Raw genomic sequence first — 18,861 nt, forward strand, 5'->3', positions numbered from 1 at the left:
TTCATTTAAATAAGAACTGACGAGGAATGAACTTTAAAATGCAAACAAATTATATCAAAGCTGACATCAAATACCTCTGCTTGAAACAAATTTATCCCAAACTTATACAAACGAGTTTGTGGAAACAATAGGGGATGCTTCTTCTCAATAATTGCAGTTTCCCGTTAGATCAAGAAGTTTCAGCTGGAAAGATAACCGACAGAGGACGAAGATTGTGAAAGCACGTTCCTCGTTGTAAAAATGTGAACAAAATTAAAAGAAAGTTATATATGAGAAAGGTCTCTTCCCGCGTTGAATGCCGGGAATGCTAAATAACCGAGTCGACATTTCAAGGTAGAATTCTAAAAAATTCAAAGCATATTCCGACAATTTTTTGACACATTTTGTGAGCATGGAGGAGACATGAATATTCTACTTTATAACCATTAACCAAAAGAAAAAAAAAAAATCATGGACGTGGTAACAAGCGATTTCTAAGCCATAAAAAACGGAGAACTTTTCGATATTTTTTTGATAAAAGATCGATAAAATTTCTGTAGCAAATGATACATTTTGTATAGCAAATCGATAATTTTACGATAACAAATCGAAGACTTAAACGATAACCTTCCGGTAACAGATCAATAACTTGTTTGTAGCAAATCAATAACTTACTGATGTTAAATTGACAACTTTCGATAACATTTCGATTACAAATCAATAAAACGCTGATAGTAAATGATAAAACGCTAGTAAAAAATTTTATTAAGTTCAGAAACCATATCGATCGTATCGGTAACACTTCAAAAGAAATCAAAATTTTTCGATAAGATATCGCTAACTCTTATTACAAAACCGATAACATTTCGATACAAAATTTCAAGCACACATATATCAAATCGATAACTTTTCGATAGCAAATCGATAAATTTTGGGTAGCAAATTGACAACCAATCGAAAACTTGTCGATACATTTAAGATAAAATACTGATAACTTTTCGGTAACAAATCGATAAATTTTGTATAGCAAATCGATATTGCCGAAGAAAATCGAAGTGAAAAGCTCAGCGGGGAAGGTTTTGGCTTTCTGAAGAAATTATAAATGTGTACTATTTGGAAAAGGGATCCACTTATAAGCGCTCGCACTACGCAGAAAATATAAGAATATTGCGGCGGCTATCACGGGCAAGAGACGTGTCAAACGGAGCAGCCTTTCAAGAAGCGGGCTTTGAACTGGCGAAACACGGGTCTTCAAAACCTAAAGTTAATTGGTGCTTAACCTTTAAAACGGTTATGGCAGTCCAAAAAGGCGCGACAGTCGCTTCTTCGTTGGGCTGTTCGGCGCCATTTGGTTACACCAAGGGAGCTTATATTGTTTTCATCTTATCTTTACAGGCAGGTTCCGATAAGAATACTTTTTTGACCGAAACATCATCTTTCATTGGCATATCATAATATTTCCAGCCTGGCAGTGTGTGTCAATCCGCAGGACTATGTCAGTGTCCGCATAAAGTTCGTACAGCTTACAATTAAATCTTCTTCGATACTCGCCGTCACGCGTAGTGGCACATACATCTTTCAAAGAACTATTATCTCGAACACTGCCAGAGTTAAATCATTCGATGTTTTCATGGTACTTGCTTCTGCACCATATAGCATGACGGGTACGATAAGTGACTTGTAGAGCACGATCTTCGTTTGCGAGAGAATACTTTACTTTTAAATTGCCTTCAATGTGTTTTCAAGGTTCATTTTGAGAATGAGGTTTTTTCTTTCTAGAAAGGAGGAGAGAACGAGCTCTCATTCTTCCAACCGGACATAATTTTAGCGAGGCTAAAACAAAACTAAATTTTAAGAAAAAATTTTCGTAAACCCCATCTTCAAATTATATTGGTTTTTGTCCTTTAACTTGTCGCGTACGCTTTGTGCTGGCGCAGACTTTCAGGCCCATGTGCTGGTAATTTTGTCTCTTCATACAACAATAAAAACTATAGTAGCACACAGTCTCAAGAATTGGTAACGAAGTATGAGCAGCGTCGTATTTTAACAGCATGCATTACATCGTCAGCCATCCATTGGCACTGCGTTTTGGGGTCTAGTGAAGGAGTGCCACAATGCGTGTTCTGGAGGTCATATGGTCGCATACATTAATTGTGAAATTTATGTGTGAGTTGCCTAAAGAGTTACAAATAAAAACAAGTAAGGAAGGCTAAGTTCGGGTGTAACCGAACATTACATACTCAGCTGAGAGCTTTGGAGACAAAATAAGGGAAAATCACCATTTAGAAAAATGAACCTACGGTAACCCTGGAATGTGTTTGTATGACATGTGTATTAAATGAAAGGTGTTAATGATTATTTAAAACGTAGTGGGCCTTAGTTCTATAGGTGGACGCCTTTTCAAGATATCGCAATAAGAGTGGACCAGGGGTGACTCTAGAATGTGTTTTTACGATATGGGTATCAAATTAAAAGTATTAATGAGGGTTTTAAAAGGGAGTAGCCCTTAGTTGTATATGTGAAGGCGTTTTCGAGATATCGACCAAAATGTGGACCAGGGTGACCCAGAACATCTTCTGTCGGGTACCGCTAATTTATTTATATATGTTATACCACAAACAGTATTCCTGCCAAGATTCCAAGGGCTTTTGATTTCGCCCTGCAGAACTTTTTCATTTTCTTCTACTTAATATGGTAGGTGTCACACCCATTTTACAAAGATTTTTCTAAAGTTATATTTTGCGTTAATAAACCAATCCAATTACCATATTTCATCTATTTTTTCATATTTGGTACAGAATTGTGGCATTTTTTCATTTTTCGTAATTTTCGATATCGAAAAAGTGGGCGTGGTCATAGTCGGATTTCGGCCATATTTTATACCAAGATAAAGTGAGTTCAGATAAGTACGTGAACTAAGTTTAGTTAAGATATATCGTTTTTTGCGCAAGTTATCGTGTTAACGGCCGAGCGAAAGGACTGTGTATAAAAACTGGGCGTGGCTTCAACCGATTTCGCGCACAGAAAACAGTTATCATCATAGAATCTAGGCCCCTTCCAAATTTCACAAGGATTCGTAAATTTTTGTTCGACTTATGGCATTAAAGGTATTTTAGACGGATTAAATGAAAAGGGCGGAGCCACGCCCATTTTGAAATTTTGTTTTATTTTGTATTTTGTTGCACCATATCATTACAGGAGTTGAATGTTGACATAATTTACTTTTATACTGTAAAGATATAAAATTTTTTGTTAAAATTTGGCTTTAAAATTTTTATTTTTGTTTGAAAAAGGGCGTGTTCGTAATCCGATTTTGCTAATTTTTATTTAGCGTGCATACAGTAATAGGAGTAACGTGCCTGCCAAACTTCATCATGATATCTTCAACGACTGCCAAATTACAGCTTGCAAAACTTTTAAATTACCTTCTTTTAAAAGTGGGCGGTGCCACGCCCATTGTCCCAAATTTTTCTAATTTTCTATTTTGCGTCATAAGGTCAACGCACCTACCAAGTTTCATCCCTTTATCCGTCTTTGGTAATGAATTATCGCACTTTTTCGGTTTTTCGAAATTTTCGATATCGAAAAAGCGGGCGTGGTTGTAATCCGATTCCGTTCATTTTAAATAGCGATCTGAGATGAGCGCCCGGGAACCTACATACCAAATTTTATCAAGATACCTCAAAATTTACTCAAGTTATCGTGTTTACAGACGGACGGAGAGACGGACGGACGGACGTGGCTAAATGAATTGCTTTTTTCACCCAGATCATTTTGATGTATAGAAATCTGTATCTATCTCGATTAGTTTATGTCGTTATGCATTACCGTTATGCGAACAAAGATAATATACTCTGTGAGCTCTGCTCAGCTGAGTATAATTACATATAGATGTTTATTTGTACAAATGCAAGAAAAAAGGAATTTCAGTGTGTGCGAATGCAGCATAATAACAGCTGATACACAATACCAACGAACGACGAAAATCGCACGATACATTCCAGCTGTATGGCGACAGTTAGTTACGCGGTTAGTACAGCGGATTCATCTGTTTTAGAGGCTTTAAACATTTGAACTAATACTTATTATTATTTCTTAAAAAATTAATTTCTATCGGGGAAGAAGAAGCAATAATTTCATCGAACCTAAAACGTTTAACGGTTTGTTTCTTTCCCTTTTCAAATCATGTAGCGTATTCTAATTTAACAGACGAATACCGAAAGCGAAAAATTTGCCATCATCGAAATTGTATATGGGCCATAAGATTATGGGTATTGTGTCAGTTAAAAGAAAATGTGTGAAATGTCTTGTATGTGCGTTTGTAAATGTGTAGTAAACTAACTTGTGTACGATTTTGACACGGTTACGAGATTTTGAGAGCATATTTTAGAATCGTTTAATGGAAGGGAATAGCGAAAAACTATACCTGACAAGACGGATATTTATCTGATTAAGAACAGTTTTTTTTGTTCGAAGAAAACCAAATTAAAAGCTGAATTTAAAAAATCCGTCAACTGAACTTTATCAGGATAGGGAAGGGAGTCTCATAGGTAATTCTTCAGAGCGGAATCAAAAAAGGCCTTAGTGTTATCGATGTTGATGGTGATTTGCCGGATATAGATCAGGTACGCTCCGGTAACAAAGCACCATTAAAGCTAGCCCGACCATCTCGGGAACGATTTACATGACCACATTAAACCTTCAGGCCATCCCTTTTTGCCCACACCCTAGTTCCATGAGGAGCTTCGGGCGCCAGAACCTAGTCTGTCAATGAAACAGGATTCGCCGCGGGTAGGTGAGCTTGACAATTGGGTTGGAGAAACTATATATTGCGCTGGCAACCCCTTAATGATGGTTGTTACCGGAACTTACGGGATCTATGTCCGGCCAAAGACCATCAACATCGATAAAACTCCCCAAAACCATCAGGGATTGTTTTTATCTCTAAAACAATAACAACAACATGTAAAATCTCCCAATTTAAAAGAATAATTCGCGGCACCCCGTCTACATAAAAAGATCCACCAGTACCTAAACCAGAAAACTGACCAAAAATTGCGGAGCCAAATTGATCAATTAATGACGAACGACAGACAAAACATTAGTGCGTGCGGGATTATTTCAGCATTTATGTTGGTATAGTTTCAGGTTAGCTTCCGTCATCGTTTTGGATTAATTTCTGGATCGACTCAGGGCTATTTCTAGATGGTTCTTATTATTTCGGGACTAGATCACTCTGGAGCATTAAGTATCTATGAGTCAAGTTTAAGTAAATTAGTTCAGACGTTCTGGGTGTGATTGAGTCACAAAGTCAACATCTGACCTTTGCATCGAAACATCCAGATATCTAAACACTCCAACTTACACTTTAATATTGTATATATGTATGTATGTTTGAAGGTTTGTATGGATTTTTGTGCAAATAATTTTGAAAAAGTGAGTTCACGGGACATTACGGCATAATTTCTCGATCATTTTGGGATCATTTCCAGATTATTTCGAGTATATCTGCGAATTACTTCAAAACTTTCTTCGGGCTGTTTCGGGGTCGTTTGGTGACTATTTCTTGGTCCCCGCAAATCATATCGGGAATTTTTCGGAGTGATTTTGGAAATAAATTCTGGATTATTTCAGGAACGTTTCAGGACTGTATTCGAAATCAGTTCGGGACTATCTCTAGATTACATCAAGACTGATAAGGATTGTCAATTCGTAACTGTTTCGGGATTGTCTGCGTATAAGATCCAGATTATTTTACAGGTTGTTTCGGGACTATTGCAGAATGTTTCGGGAATGTTTTCCTTGCCGTTTCGAGGCTTTTGAGAATCAGATCGGAAGGATTTCCACGTGATATTTTTGAACTATCGTTAGATCATTTTGTGATTGTTTTCGAAATAGTTTCAAAATTATTTGGGGAAATTTCATTAACAAATTTTAGAGTACTCCTCTGGGCCCAACATTTTTATAATATTCACCATATTATTCCTTCTATGGATCATTGCGGATTTATCCCTTCTACGGGAGTGTTTTAAAATTATTTTCCGATTTTTTTCGGAATTGTTTTCGGAATCACATCAGTGATATATCGCAACGATTTCGTGCTGTTTTTTCTTCGCGCTGCTTGTGTCGCTGGTATAAGTAAGCTGAGAAAAATATTTGTTCAAAGCCATAGTCAGTAAAGGCGATTTCTATTCTGAAAATAACGTCGCCCTGTTGGCCCTTCTCAGCTCTTGCACGAGTTGGCGTGTTTCTTTTAGAGCTTACGATTTCTTCTCGAACTCGACGTCTCGCGAGATTTTTGTGTCTCGAAGTACTCGTAAATCTCGCAAACTTCTCGACATACTTACTTAATCGCGGTATGAACTGTATTTATACAATTGGTTTTTTTTACTTGTGACTTTTTTGTTGATTATATTGCTTCAATGACATTTAACTCAAAACATATTTATTATATATATAATTTTGTTCTCAATATTTTATTTTTAAACGAGACATCAAGAACATGGCTTCTAGCGAGATCCTCGAATCTCGAATTACTCGCAAGGCTCACGAGATTCTTGAATCTCGAATTACTCGTAATACTCGCGATCTTTTCGACTTTCAATTCAGTCGCTGCATTGGCAATATTCTATACATTTCGGGGTTTTTTACTTGTGGTTTTGCGGACATTTTGGCTTGTGCTCCAAAAGAAATCATAAGCTCTATATAAAACAGCTCGCGACCCTTACGAGTAATTCGAGATTCGAGAATCCCGCGAGCCTTACGAGTAATTCGAGATTCGAGAATCTCGCGAGCCTTACGAGTAATTCAATATTCGAGAATCCCGCGAGAAGGCGAGACTCGCGAGAAATCTCTTCCCGAACATGTTCGAGAAATCGTAACCTCTAGTTCATTTCACAAAATATTTTCCACTGAATAACAAAAAGGGTCTCATAAACTACAAAAAAAGCAAGTTGACCTTATTTAAAAGTTAGAACTTAAGAGTGCAAAATTATGGTAACATTTTTTCCAGAAAATAAATTATATTGCAAGCCTAGTGGCATCTTAATGTAAAATAAATTTTATATACATAATATTCACGAAAATGACAAATGATACATTAATAACAAATTAAGTAAGCAGCAGCCGGCCTATGATAAAATGACTTCTGGGTTAGTGCAGTTTTAGTTTGTTTGTTAAGCTCTTTTTAAGCTAAATAAGAAAAGTGCAGTCACGAAAAATGTTTTTTTTATGTTATTTACCAATTAAAAAAATTGCGTAAGTTAAAAAATAGAAATAACATCAAATATAGATGAGCAGTTAAAAAAGTGAAACAAAAATGCGAATAAGTAAAAAAACAAAACTGTGTTAAAACTTGGTAAACAAATAAAGCACCCATACCACTTACTAGGTTCATAAACTCCTTCAGGCGCTACAAATTAAGCGAGTTTGTTTTTACGTTGAAGCAAGTATTCGTATTTATATTGGTTTTGGTTTAAAAAGGTATGGAAAATAAAAAAAAGAGAAAAAATAAAATTTTCATAAATTGTAGGTATAACTGATTATATATAAGGGGATAAGGCAATTTTTTGTTGGTGCGGCATGAATTGTGTAAAATGTGTGAAATAAATACATAATTCCCCAGAATGATATCTATATAAAGAAAACTGTAAAATGCACTTTACAGATATCCTTACTATTAAAGATAATGTTAAATTATTTTTAGCGATTTCTTAAAAATATTTTTGTCAACATTTGGTTTTGGCATTTTTTTTTAATTTAATCACAATTCGATATCATACATATAAGGACAACCTTAATGCACCATAGCTCAACTCACAATATTAGCTGCTTCTTAAGTGTTTTTAGCATTTACATAACATACATATATATTTTTATACAAATAATCAGAGCTAGTACAATTACTATTACCATTATAAATACACTGTAATTGAAAAGACCAATTACCAAGTATAACTTCATTTTATTGGTACTTGATATTTAGTACACGCATTTTCAATTCTTTTTCAATTACTTTCAGATATTAGAAATTTTGAAATTTTTGTAAGAACAAAAACTTATTCACTGTTAAAAAGCAAGAACCACCTCAGAACTTTGTTTGTTGAAAAATAGCCAAGTAATTTTTCAGAATAAATTAATACTTGACGTGAAGTACCTCCTAGGTGGTCTTGGCCGAGGCTCGCTTCCAATTTTGATGTAGCTTTTTCCGCCTTCATGGTCGGACCGCTGAGTAAAGGTTTTCTAAAAGCTCTTTCCTCCACATTGGGCTGGATTTTTGAAATAGCTAATTTGTTTAGAGGAGGGGTTTGCATTCCAGCAAAATTTCTAAGATCATGTGTATAGCCTACGATATTAGACTCACAAAGTGGCTCATATCTCTGAAGAGAGAAGACTTAGGGCTCACGATGGCCATACTGACTGGACACTGCCTTCTGGCGTCACATGCCTTTAACATAGGCCTTATCAGTAACAGAAAGCGCAGGAAGTGTGAGCTGCAGGAAGAAACGGTTGAGCACGTTCTTTGTTCATGTCCTGCGCTCGTCAGGTCAAGGCTACAGCTACTAGGGGCGGCAGAGTTGCCAGATCTCGAGGCAGCAATTAAGCTGGGTCATAGAAAGCTGCTAGCATTTGTCAAGAGGCAACACTATGGACTGGTAACACTATGGACACATTCAGTCTACGTGAGGTCTTTATTGACCGGCCAGTTCAACCTAACCTAACCTAAGCGAGAATTCGATGATCACTGTGAAAAGTGTGAAAGTCACGGTTATCACCGCTTTATAGTCAAAGAGTCGCTCAAGCATTGTGAAATAAATTTTTAAATAGTCTTTCATCCACGTGAGGAAGCATTTTAGTAATAGAAGGTAAGTTTGATGTCTCTCCGTACTGCGACAGCTTAAGGCGAGCGTTTATAACATTTTTATGTGACCTCTTGGATTATAAAGAACAAAAGTCCGAGTATTCAGGGTTTCAATTCTGCATATTAAATTTATTCTGTAAAGTTACTAAAATTTGGGTTTCAATTCTATAAAAAAATTTATTTTTAAACTAAGAAAATATAGTAAAAAATATTCCACTTTAAAAATCATTTTAGAGGTAAAAATAATTATTATTACCATTGCATTGAACGGAAGTACAATTTTCTGATTTCTACATCTCAAATCATAACAACTCCTCTATCCTTATCCCATTGCTTCTTTTTGTTTGCCAGATATTAGAAAATAATTCAAATAATTGGTCTGGAATTGAAAAGGATGTATTCATTACCAAGTACCAGTAAAAGTATTTGTACTTAGTAATTAAATTTTTTGATTACCAAATGTTTTTAATTGACCAATTACCATTACCAAGTATATTCATTGCTGCACAGCTCTGCAAAAAATAACACAGGCCGCCAAATTTGAGGCCCATAAACCGCATTTGCTTTTATAAAGCTTTTCCGTACTTTGAGGATGGTTTTATTTCTTGGAAAGCTGTCGTAGCCATTTGATATATTTTTCCTTAAAGCTTGTGGCAAATTTGCCGTATCCATATCCGTATAAAACAGCTGGTCCAACCAACCTTATGAAAGTCAATGTAGTTGATCAAGTTGCACTAGCCATAATCATACCATTTTGAGTTGGTGAAATTATTAACTTTTTGAATATTTTTTTCTTTTGTGTTGGCTACGCTTTGATTACGTGACTTATTAGTTGTGGAATTTTCTTCCTTTTTATGAAATTGTAAAATTTTTTAGGTTAAGGCCAGCAGATACGGATATGTTAAAATAAGGCTTTGACTATGTCAACTTTTCGAGGCCCTAAAACAGAATTAGCTTTGCGTTAGTTTCTCCACACACGATTTTTCAACAAATTTGAAGTCTAATTTTTGGGGACGTTAGTGACTTTCTAACTGCATGTAGTCGGAAAATCAAACCATCGATGTTTAGAATGAAATTATATTAAACTAATAAATTAAACCATTTAGGTTAAATGTAATAAGTAGTAAGTAATAAGTAAGTAAGTAAAATCGACTATTCCACCTGCTATATAACTCCAAACCAAATATAATAAAGTCTGCCTGAAAGTATGCTGCAAATCGCTTTTCTGCGCAGCTTTCAAGGATTTAGATTACAAAAACGTGTATCAATTTAACAAAAGTAAATATTTGGTAAAATTGAACAGCGTTTGTTAAGAGAAATGATCTCGCTTCCAAACTGTGAATGTGTATTTTTAATGAAAATTAATTTTCGTGACAAAATGGAGCAGTGAACCTAACCTTACTTTATGTAAGAATATCTCGAAACAGGAACCAAAATTATAAAATCTGATTCAGAATCCAGATTAAGCGAACCAAATTCCTTACGAAAAGCACTAGGTCAATTCCGCGTGTAGATGTTTTCCCAATTTTGCCGGCCTGTGTTATTTTAATAATTTTTTTTTTTTAATTTTCATAAAGTTTAGTCACAAGATTGCCTCACTGTACATTATTTTTTTTTATAAAATTTACACAAGCAAGCTAAAAATCGTTAATTTAATCTTTGCTTTGCATAACTTTAAAGTACTTAAAAATTTAGTAATGTTATTTACGTAAAAAAGCACTAGAATTATTAATTACTAAATTTTTTTTTAGAGAATTTTAAGGAACACCCTTTTGGAAGGGTGATAGATAGTATCTATTAGATACGCAACAGTATTACTTACAAACGTATTAGATCTAATTAATATTTTCACAGGATCAACTATCTACTATGCAGCTTATTATATATATTTTTATTTTTTTTTTATTTTTTATTTTATTTATTAATTTGAGATATATTTTTTAGCTCTACACCATCTCTTAAATTAATCGAAATATTTAGTTAACTCTTTGCAAGTGGCTATTTGTTCGGGAAAATATGTTTTTTATATTACAAAATGAAGTCTTATTAAGAAAATAAGCAAAAAAAATTGAACAAAAACTTCGAGCATTTTTCTTTTGAATTTTCCGGACGCAGCTTAACTTTTTTACACGACACAGAATATTTTATACTATTTTACTAAGCGATATTTTGAAAGAAGTACTCAAAACCTTCACCAAATGATAGTTAACTAAACTAAACATGAGATTATATTTTCAAAGACATTAATAATCTAAACTAAAACAATATAAGTTCTATTAAACATTGAACACAAAATTTTTTTAAAACAGACACACTTAAACATCACGTATCTATATTCGATAAATTTACTATGAGGCAGTTGTACAACAATTATATGAAGCTTTCAACGCAAATTAGCTGTAACACACAATTTATGTTCCTTACAGTACTGTGTGGAGTACTTCCTTATATTAAGAACTCCCTGTCTAATATTTGAGTAAATAATCTCTTGTGCAGGGCTGCAAATTGAATATTGTTGTTGTTGTTGTTGTATTATCGATAAAGACACGAAGGCTTTGGGGAGTGTTATCGATGTTGATGGTTCCTTGCCGGATATAGATCCGGTACGTTCCGGTAACAAAGCACCATTAACTAGCCCGACCATCTCGGGAACGATTTATATGACCATATTAAACCTTCTAGACCATCCCGCCCTCCCCACTCCCCACCCCCTGCGCTACACAACCCCTTGAATCAATTTGGTATTTTAGTCGCCTCTTACGACAGGCATACCTACCGCGGGTATATTCTAATCCCCCTAACCCGCAAATTCCCACAAAAATTTAAGCGGTTCAATTCAATTTGGTAAAACTTGAACCGGTTCATGAGCCGGATCTTTAAGACTTTTGAACCGCCGAACCAGTTCGATTCAAGTGCTTTCATACTAAGTGGTAAATTAATAACGTGATATCTGATGGCAAATGTTCCATTTAGATGATCGATGTTAGTAAGGTACCTTGGGATCCAAATTCCTTTTCAGATATTAGAAGACATAATTTTATCGAATTACGTCCTGACTTGGCAAGATGCATCGGCTGCATGTTAAATTGCAAGAAGTTTAAACATCACAGCTGTAGACCTGGTAACAAAGAACCTGCCGCATGCCACCGAAATTGTAACTAAAGTACAAAGTCGCAACAAAATTCTCAAGTCGCGTGGGGGAAAAGATAAAGAAACGTTGCTAACCACGTACAAAGCAACTGGCCTGCCGCTCATGTTTTACCCGTCACCAGTTTGATCGCCTGGTCTTAAAAGCACATAATGGAAAAAATTGCAGGCCTGTTAAAATGCTGCAATCAGAACTGCCACGGGATATCTTCTTATGACCTACATAGTGAGGCCAAATAGCTAAACATTAAAGAGCATAACGAAATGCTGAACAGGCAGTTTTTTCTTAATTTTCACAAACCTGGACAACCTAGCAAACAACTGCTTGATCTAGCCCCCTTTGAAGATGGTTAAGGGAACATCGCCATAAGCACTATAATGAGATCAGGCTCCCGCCAACACATCTGTTTCATCCAGACAAGCATAAGAAGGCACTAGGTAAAATTTACATAGAAACGGTAAATGCTTTTGCCAGGACGCGCCCGGTGAACACCCTATGGTTCATCCCTGTTGAAATGGCCGGTTTCATTGGACTTCCGGTAGAGGACTTTGATAACAATTAGTGAGCGGCCTCATCCATTGAATGGGGCGCAGCACTGTTAGCACAATAACAACTACAGAGAAAATAGTACTACAAAATGCAAAGAGACTCATAGCCTCGAGCCTTGCCTGGCGGCTTGAGACCATACGGCCATAGTACTATAACGCCATCAAACATTTGATTCGCAAATGCTAATCTAGTCTAATGAATATAATTCTGCGAGGAAAGTAGCTTAAACAGCAGCCCTGTGCACTTTTATATTGACAGCCAGCAGCAATTAAGGCAATAATCTCGCACAGAAAAACAAAATCGGGATTCGGATAAATGCACATCTACATTGGGTCCCCGAGCAAATGGGAATAGAAGCTTGTGCCATATATGCCCCAACTAGAATGGTGATGATAATAAGAAGAAAGGAGTTGCGTATGATCTATAGGCAAGCGGGAGAGGCATTAAATCGGCACGGACTGTGTCGAAGATCATGTGTCGGTCTCAGGAACTTAGACCAGCAAAGTTACTCTTATCACTTCAAATAGGGCACTGTAGACTCATGATGCGTATTGACAGATGGTTCGTGGTTCGATTCAAGTCTGAAGTTACATCAGTTTTGCGCTGATAACTTCATATAAATGCATTCCTTTTTTTTAGAATTTAATTTTATTTCATTTAAATATCGTAACTTTAGTTTTAGTGATTAAAAACTTACATCTTCGTCCATCGGTTATGATCTGTTCACAATCATTAAGATTTTGCGTAATCGGACAACGGTATAGAGCACCCGTTTTATTTGTACCAGGCTGTAGATTTTTATCTAATGGAGCACCAACTAACAGCCTGAAAAAAAGGTAAAAAAGGAAAATAATATTTTATAAAAAATCAATAAATAAGGATTAATAAAAATGTGTTATACTCTCGCTGGTATCCACTTCGCCTCCTAGCTCTATTTATATCAACTCAAAACTATTAAAATAAGTGTGAGATTTTTCAACAACAACAACAGCAAAAAATGTTGATGCTTCGCTACCAACCATTCAAGTTTTTTTCAGCATCGGACCTAACTTAGACAACACTTTGGAAAAGTATAACTCCACTTCTCTTTTCTCTCTCTTCTTTTCACTATCTTTTGTCCGCTTTCACTTACTTGTAGGCGTGGTACAATGAACTTAAATAAAACTATCATGTACGTATATTAGACACAGACTTGTAAAGAAAAAGTACCAGTACAAGTACAAGTATCAGTACCTCAGTACTTCGAAAAATTAGTACAAGTATAAGTATCGAGGTACTTGTAATTGAATTGTTGAAGTACAAGTAAAGTACTTGTAAGTACTTTCGAAGTACTTTGATAAGTATTGAATGGTTTTGAAGTGGATCAACCAGCACCCTTACGATCACCTGACTTTGCAAAATGGTTAAAGAAGAGTTTTACAGGTATCTACATTAACAGATTTCAATATGCTTCAAAGTTATCCTCTTATGAAGGATATGTGAGTAATACTTGCACAATTATTGCATACTTTCAGGAGTATCTCAGATATATGCATGTGGTTGTGCGTTGCTTCTCCGCTGCGTGTACGTACTTATGTGTAGACATAATGATTAATTTGGTTATGTGCATACAAGTCACAGCTCAGTATCAGCTTAGAGATGACAGTACCTCTTAGTGTTGCTAGTATTCGTCACAATAGATTAGAATATTATAAAAAAAATAAAAGGCGCGATATACCTCCGGAAATAATTTAGGCCGAGCTTCTCATCCAATTTGCATCGAAACCTGCAAGGCAGATGAGTTTTCACTGCAGAAACCTTTCATGGCAGAAATACACCCGGAGTGTTTGCCAAATCTCTGCCAAGGGGCGACCCCGCTTAGTAAAACTTTTTTTCTAATTGAAAAAACGTTTTTCTAAATTTTTGATCTTGCTTTGCACGGGGGTTGAACCCAGAATTTTCGGTGTGATAGGAGGAGCAGGCTACCACCACACAACGGCGGTCGCCAAATATGAGACTGGTGATTATAAAATGGAATTTGGAGATGTGCGGTTTGTATAAATTTCTTGAATAGAGTGGTTGCGAAAAAAATCTGAGGTAGGACATTAACAGTGAAAAGATATCAGAATGGTTTTGTTGACTACGAGGACGGTTTGTAAGGGACGAAGGAACTCCCCACGCTTATTTGCGTTCGACCGAGTTCAGATTGTTTTTTCTTGTGACGATGAAAACCCTCCCTTCCAGCTCATAGCACCCTCATTTCGTTAACAGCTTGATGCCGCCAGAGCCTCGATCGCTAAATGTGTGTGTGACACATTCATAAAGCTATGAATTGCGTTCCACAACGCCTTGATTTAGAGAGGCTCGGTATTTCCGGCGATTTATAAAAACGTTTATAATAATGATTTATAAAAACGTTTATAAAATTTTCATGCATGCTTAGAAATATTTTTTTTGCCATAAAAAAAATTAGGTAGGTATTCTTTTGGGAAATAAAATTTTATAGCGGAAAATCATTCCCATTTTGGAAAACAAAATTGTTTAGTGAAAGATTGGTATTCACAGATTTTTAGAGTTACGATGGCTTTGGGGAGGGGGGGGGGGGAGGGTTATGGGGGGAGGTGCTCTACCCCGGTGTCCACCACTGGTCCGAATACTAGTGCGTTAGTTTAGTTATATTATATTCATGGGACAAGCAACTATGGAAACATATACAGTACGTATATTATATAAGTATAACGACTAGCAGACCCAGCAGACGTTGCTCTGCCCTAGCTTTGGCCTATCTGCATAACATACTCTCCCTTCCCATCTCTCCCCCTTTTCCTTGTGTTTTTATTCACTCTTCCCTCTACCTTTCTCCTTTTCTGGATCTCTTTCTCCCTCTCCGTCTTGTCGCTCAATTCTTTTCCGCTCCATCTATCCATATCTCTCTATCTTCGTCTAACTCTATATCTTTCTCCTTCCATCTTTTCTCCATCCCTTTTTCCCAATCCAAGTCCCAGTCCCACTCTAAGTACCAGTCCCAGTTTCAGTGCTGCTCGCAATCCAATTCCAAGTCCCAGTCCCAGTCGTCCTCTGCCACATTTACCGAAAAAGGTGTCATAAATACTAATCTAGGCAAAGGGCTACCTAAATGCCCAATTGAACCAAGAACAGAATATGTTCGAAAAGATCGGTCCCTGGTTCTCGTTCCGGAAAAAAAAGTATCGCAAACACTAATCTAGGCAAAAGGCTTCCCATATACCAAATTTCAGGCAAATCGAACCTTGAATATAATTTGTTCAAATAGATCGGTCCCTGGTCCACTTCCCGGTAATAAACCTCCCAGGAACGCTATCCTATCTTCTAAGTTGTATCAAACTGCACACGGTGTCCAAATTTTATTGAAATCGGTTAGGTAGCTTAGGAGTCCAACGCGGACAAACAACATGACACGAAATTTATAAGTATTAAGATTTTTATACAATGCAAATTTTGGTAACAAAATTAGCTCTAGAATGCGAGGGACTACAGTACAGATGAAGCATTTCTTCAACCAAAACTAAGTAATAACAAAACCAAAAGCTCATTAACACCGAGAACAAGATGAACAAAGAAATATGATTACCGCCAATAGCCGCACATGCGCATTACCAACCAATGCAGTAAATACAAACTAAATTAACTTATTATTTGTATCTTTTACACCAAGAAATCTTAATGAAGAACTTGAATTAAAAAAAAAAAAATAGATAAACCTAAGGCAATAATCAAATTGATCCGTAAACAGTTTTTACTGTCGTTTATTCATCTAAGCTATCAGATTGATCGCAGCGTGTTAACGTAGTGTTAATTTAATTAGATTCATATGTTAATATGTAGGTATGCTAGTTTTCTGTATTAAAATTAATACATCCTATAGATTATAGAACTAATGATTAGGAAGCGAGTAATCAAATTAGTTCCATGCTTTGCTGCAAGTCTTTTTGAATGCTTAATAAACAAGATTTTCCTTTTATTTTTAATTGAATAAGAAAGATATACTGATATGAGTAGATACTAATATTGATATGCATACGAACGACTTTGAGATAATATTACTTATGGCTGAGGTAGTGAAGTGTAAAAGCTAATTTTATATTGCTTTTTCTACTTTTAACACTGCAATGTGTCAGGTGAATGAACAGAAAAGCCGCGGACACCTGATAGTAGCGATGATAGATATATTTACACAACTCGTATATACATATATACACGTACTTAGGTATACACACAGATACATGTATATCAGTTAGTATATTGAGTTTTACCTGAAATGTGTAGAAAAAGAAATCATACAAATATATCTGTGTTAGTATAGGCATAGCGGCACATTATCAACTCAATCTCAATCAGGTGTAAAATTGTTAGTTTTCCACTAGGCGAGTGTGCTAAGTTGCGCATGCGCAACATATTTCTTTTTTAATTCTATGTAAAACGAATGCAGCGACCGATACCTGTTTGCTGATAAGCCGCCTTCGTTACGTTGCATTTGTCAATTTAAATTTTGTTATAATTTTTGGTGTACATTTAAAATGACACTTTATGAGTTAAAGCTGAGTATATTTATATGTTTTGTATGTACGTGTAAGTAATTCCATGAATAGTTATCAACAAAAAATAAGCTTTAGTGCTACGCATGAACTAATGGTGTTACGGATCTTCGACACTGATGCCAAAAATTTGAAACGATCTAACTTGTAAGATGTTGGATGGAATTTGAAGCAAAAATAATTATTGTTATTGTAATGGTAAAAATACTTCCCGTAGACTTATGGGAGTATTACCGATTATGGCAGATTTTTGCCGGATATGTGTACGGTATGCCTCTATACTATCATCTTCTATGTTAAATTACAGCTTGTGCGACTTCTTTGATAGTTTGCTTATCTTTACTAACGTCCTATCAAAGATTGTTATGAATCTGCTTTCCCAAATGGGACTGGATCTGTTTCTGGTAACATTCGCGGTGAAAACTTTCAAAAGAATATCTAAAAAGTCAAATCTTGGGGACACATTTGCTGTGGAATTCAACGTTTCATATTACTGACTGTTGGCTCGACTCTTTCGCCGATGAAATGGTTTTAGCCTAAATCAGAAAAGATTTCCAAACTATTCACCAGCCACTTCGTACCACATTGAAGCTCTTGTGACACTGCTAATGCGATAGCAGTAAATTCTTCCAAGACGGAGATAGCATACTTATCAGACCCTACAAAATGTATTATTTAGGCAATCGCTTTTAAATGAAGGAAGACACAAACTTTCTGACCGTATAAAGCGATATTATTTCAAGTCCACGGCATTATAGTGTGATGAGTACAGCTCATCACCACCATGTTGCCCCACTTCCAGCGAGAAGCGAACTCCAACTTTTTAAAATTTTTTTCGAACCAATTTTTACTAAAAACTTCAGAGAGGCACGAATAAGAGGACGTCTTTACTCCACACCACAGCTATATGAATGGTTAGGCTGCTAGAGAAATCTGTGATCGATATAAGTGAAATGTAAACTTAAAATGCAGACAGCCGCCGAAGGAACTGGCCTCGCTGTGGTTCTCGCGATATATCCTAAGATCTACAGATTAAAACCACTAAGCAGACTGTAGTAGACCACACCTTCAAACCATTTCCAAAGAAAAGACAAATAGCAATGCCTCGGAGGCAGACGCGGCCCGGTCGTTGGTCAGGCTTCGTGATATGGGCTATGGGCTTTCTAGGCTTTGTCAAGAGCTAAATGTAAGCCGTAAGTCTAAGTTGGCTGATCACTGCAGTGTATTCCAAGCGGAAGTTGCTGCGATTAAGAATGCGGTGGATCAAATGCTATCCAGTGCTGCTACGGTTAAGGAATTTAACATCTACTCTGATAGCCAAGCGGCTCCCAAGTTCAACTACAGTGCGATCGAGTATGGTCTGCGGGTGCCTGACCTCGCTTGCGAGTGCATCGAACTATTTTATAATTAAGATTATCTGGGTCCCGGGCCATAGTGATATGCCGGGTAACTGTCAAGCGGATCTCTTAGCCCGCAGCGGTACAAGTGAACCGGATGAAGATGGCTGTAGGGATTTCAGGATTCCGCTGGTCACCTGTGGTTTGCTCCTCCATAGCTGGGCCTCGAAGCAGCTCAGCAAACGTTGGGCGGACACCACCTCTTGCAAGGTAGCAAAATCCTTCTGGCCGGAAGTGGATGGCACGAGGTCCGCCAAAATAATTGAGTTCACTAAGGCTCACCTATCAGTGGTCATTAGGGCTTTGACAGGTCACTGCCCCATGGGAATCCATGCGGTACGTCTCAATATACTGGAAACTCCATCCTGTTGTAGC

The 18,861-nt window shown here is 36.5% G+C and overlaps 1 protein-coding gene across 1 annotated transcript in view; it reads right to left on the minus strand.

Annotated features, from left to right (window-relative positions):
* Positions 1-18,861, minus strand: part of mew (multiple edematous wings) — a 509,649-nt gene that overhangs the window by 68,826 nt on the left and 421,962 nt on the right. The window contains exons 2-3 of the mRNA XM_067784699.1: positions 13,234-13,361; positions 7,367-7,390 (exon numbers count right to left, since the gene is read on the minus strand). Coding sequence (XP_067640800.1) covers positions 7,367-7,390; positions 13,234-13,361 — 152 coding nt within the window. The remainder of the gene's footprint in view (positions 1-7,366; positions 7,391-13,233; positions 13,362-18,861) is intronic.

The sequence above is a fragment of the Eurosta solidaginis genome, chromosome 4 (assembly GCF_040869045.1).
Source record: "Eurosta solidaginis isolate ZX-2024a chromosome 4, ASM4086904v1, whole genome shotgun sequence".
Lineage (NCBI taxonomy): Eukaryota > Metazoa > Arthropoda > Insecta > Diptera > Tephritidae > Eurosta > Eurosta solidaginis.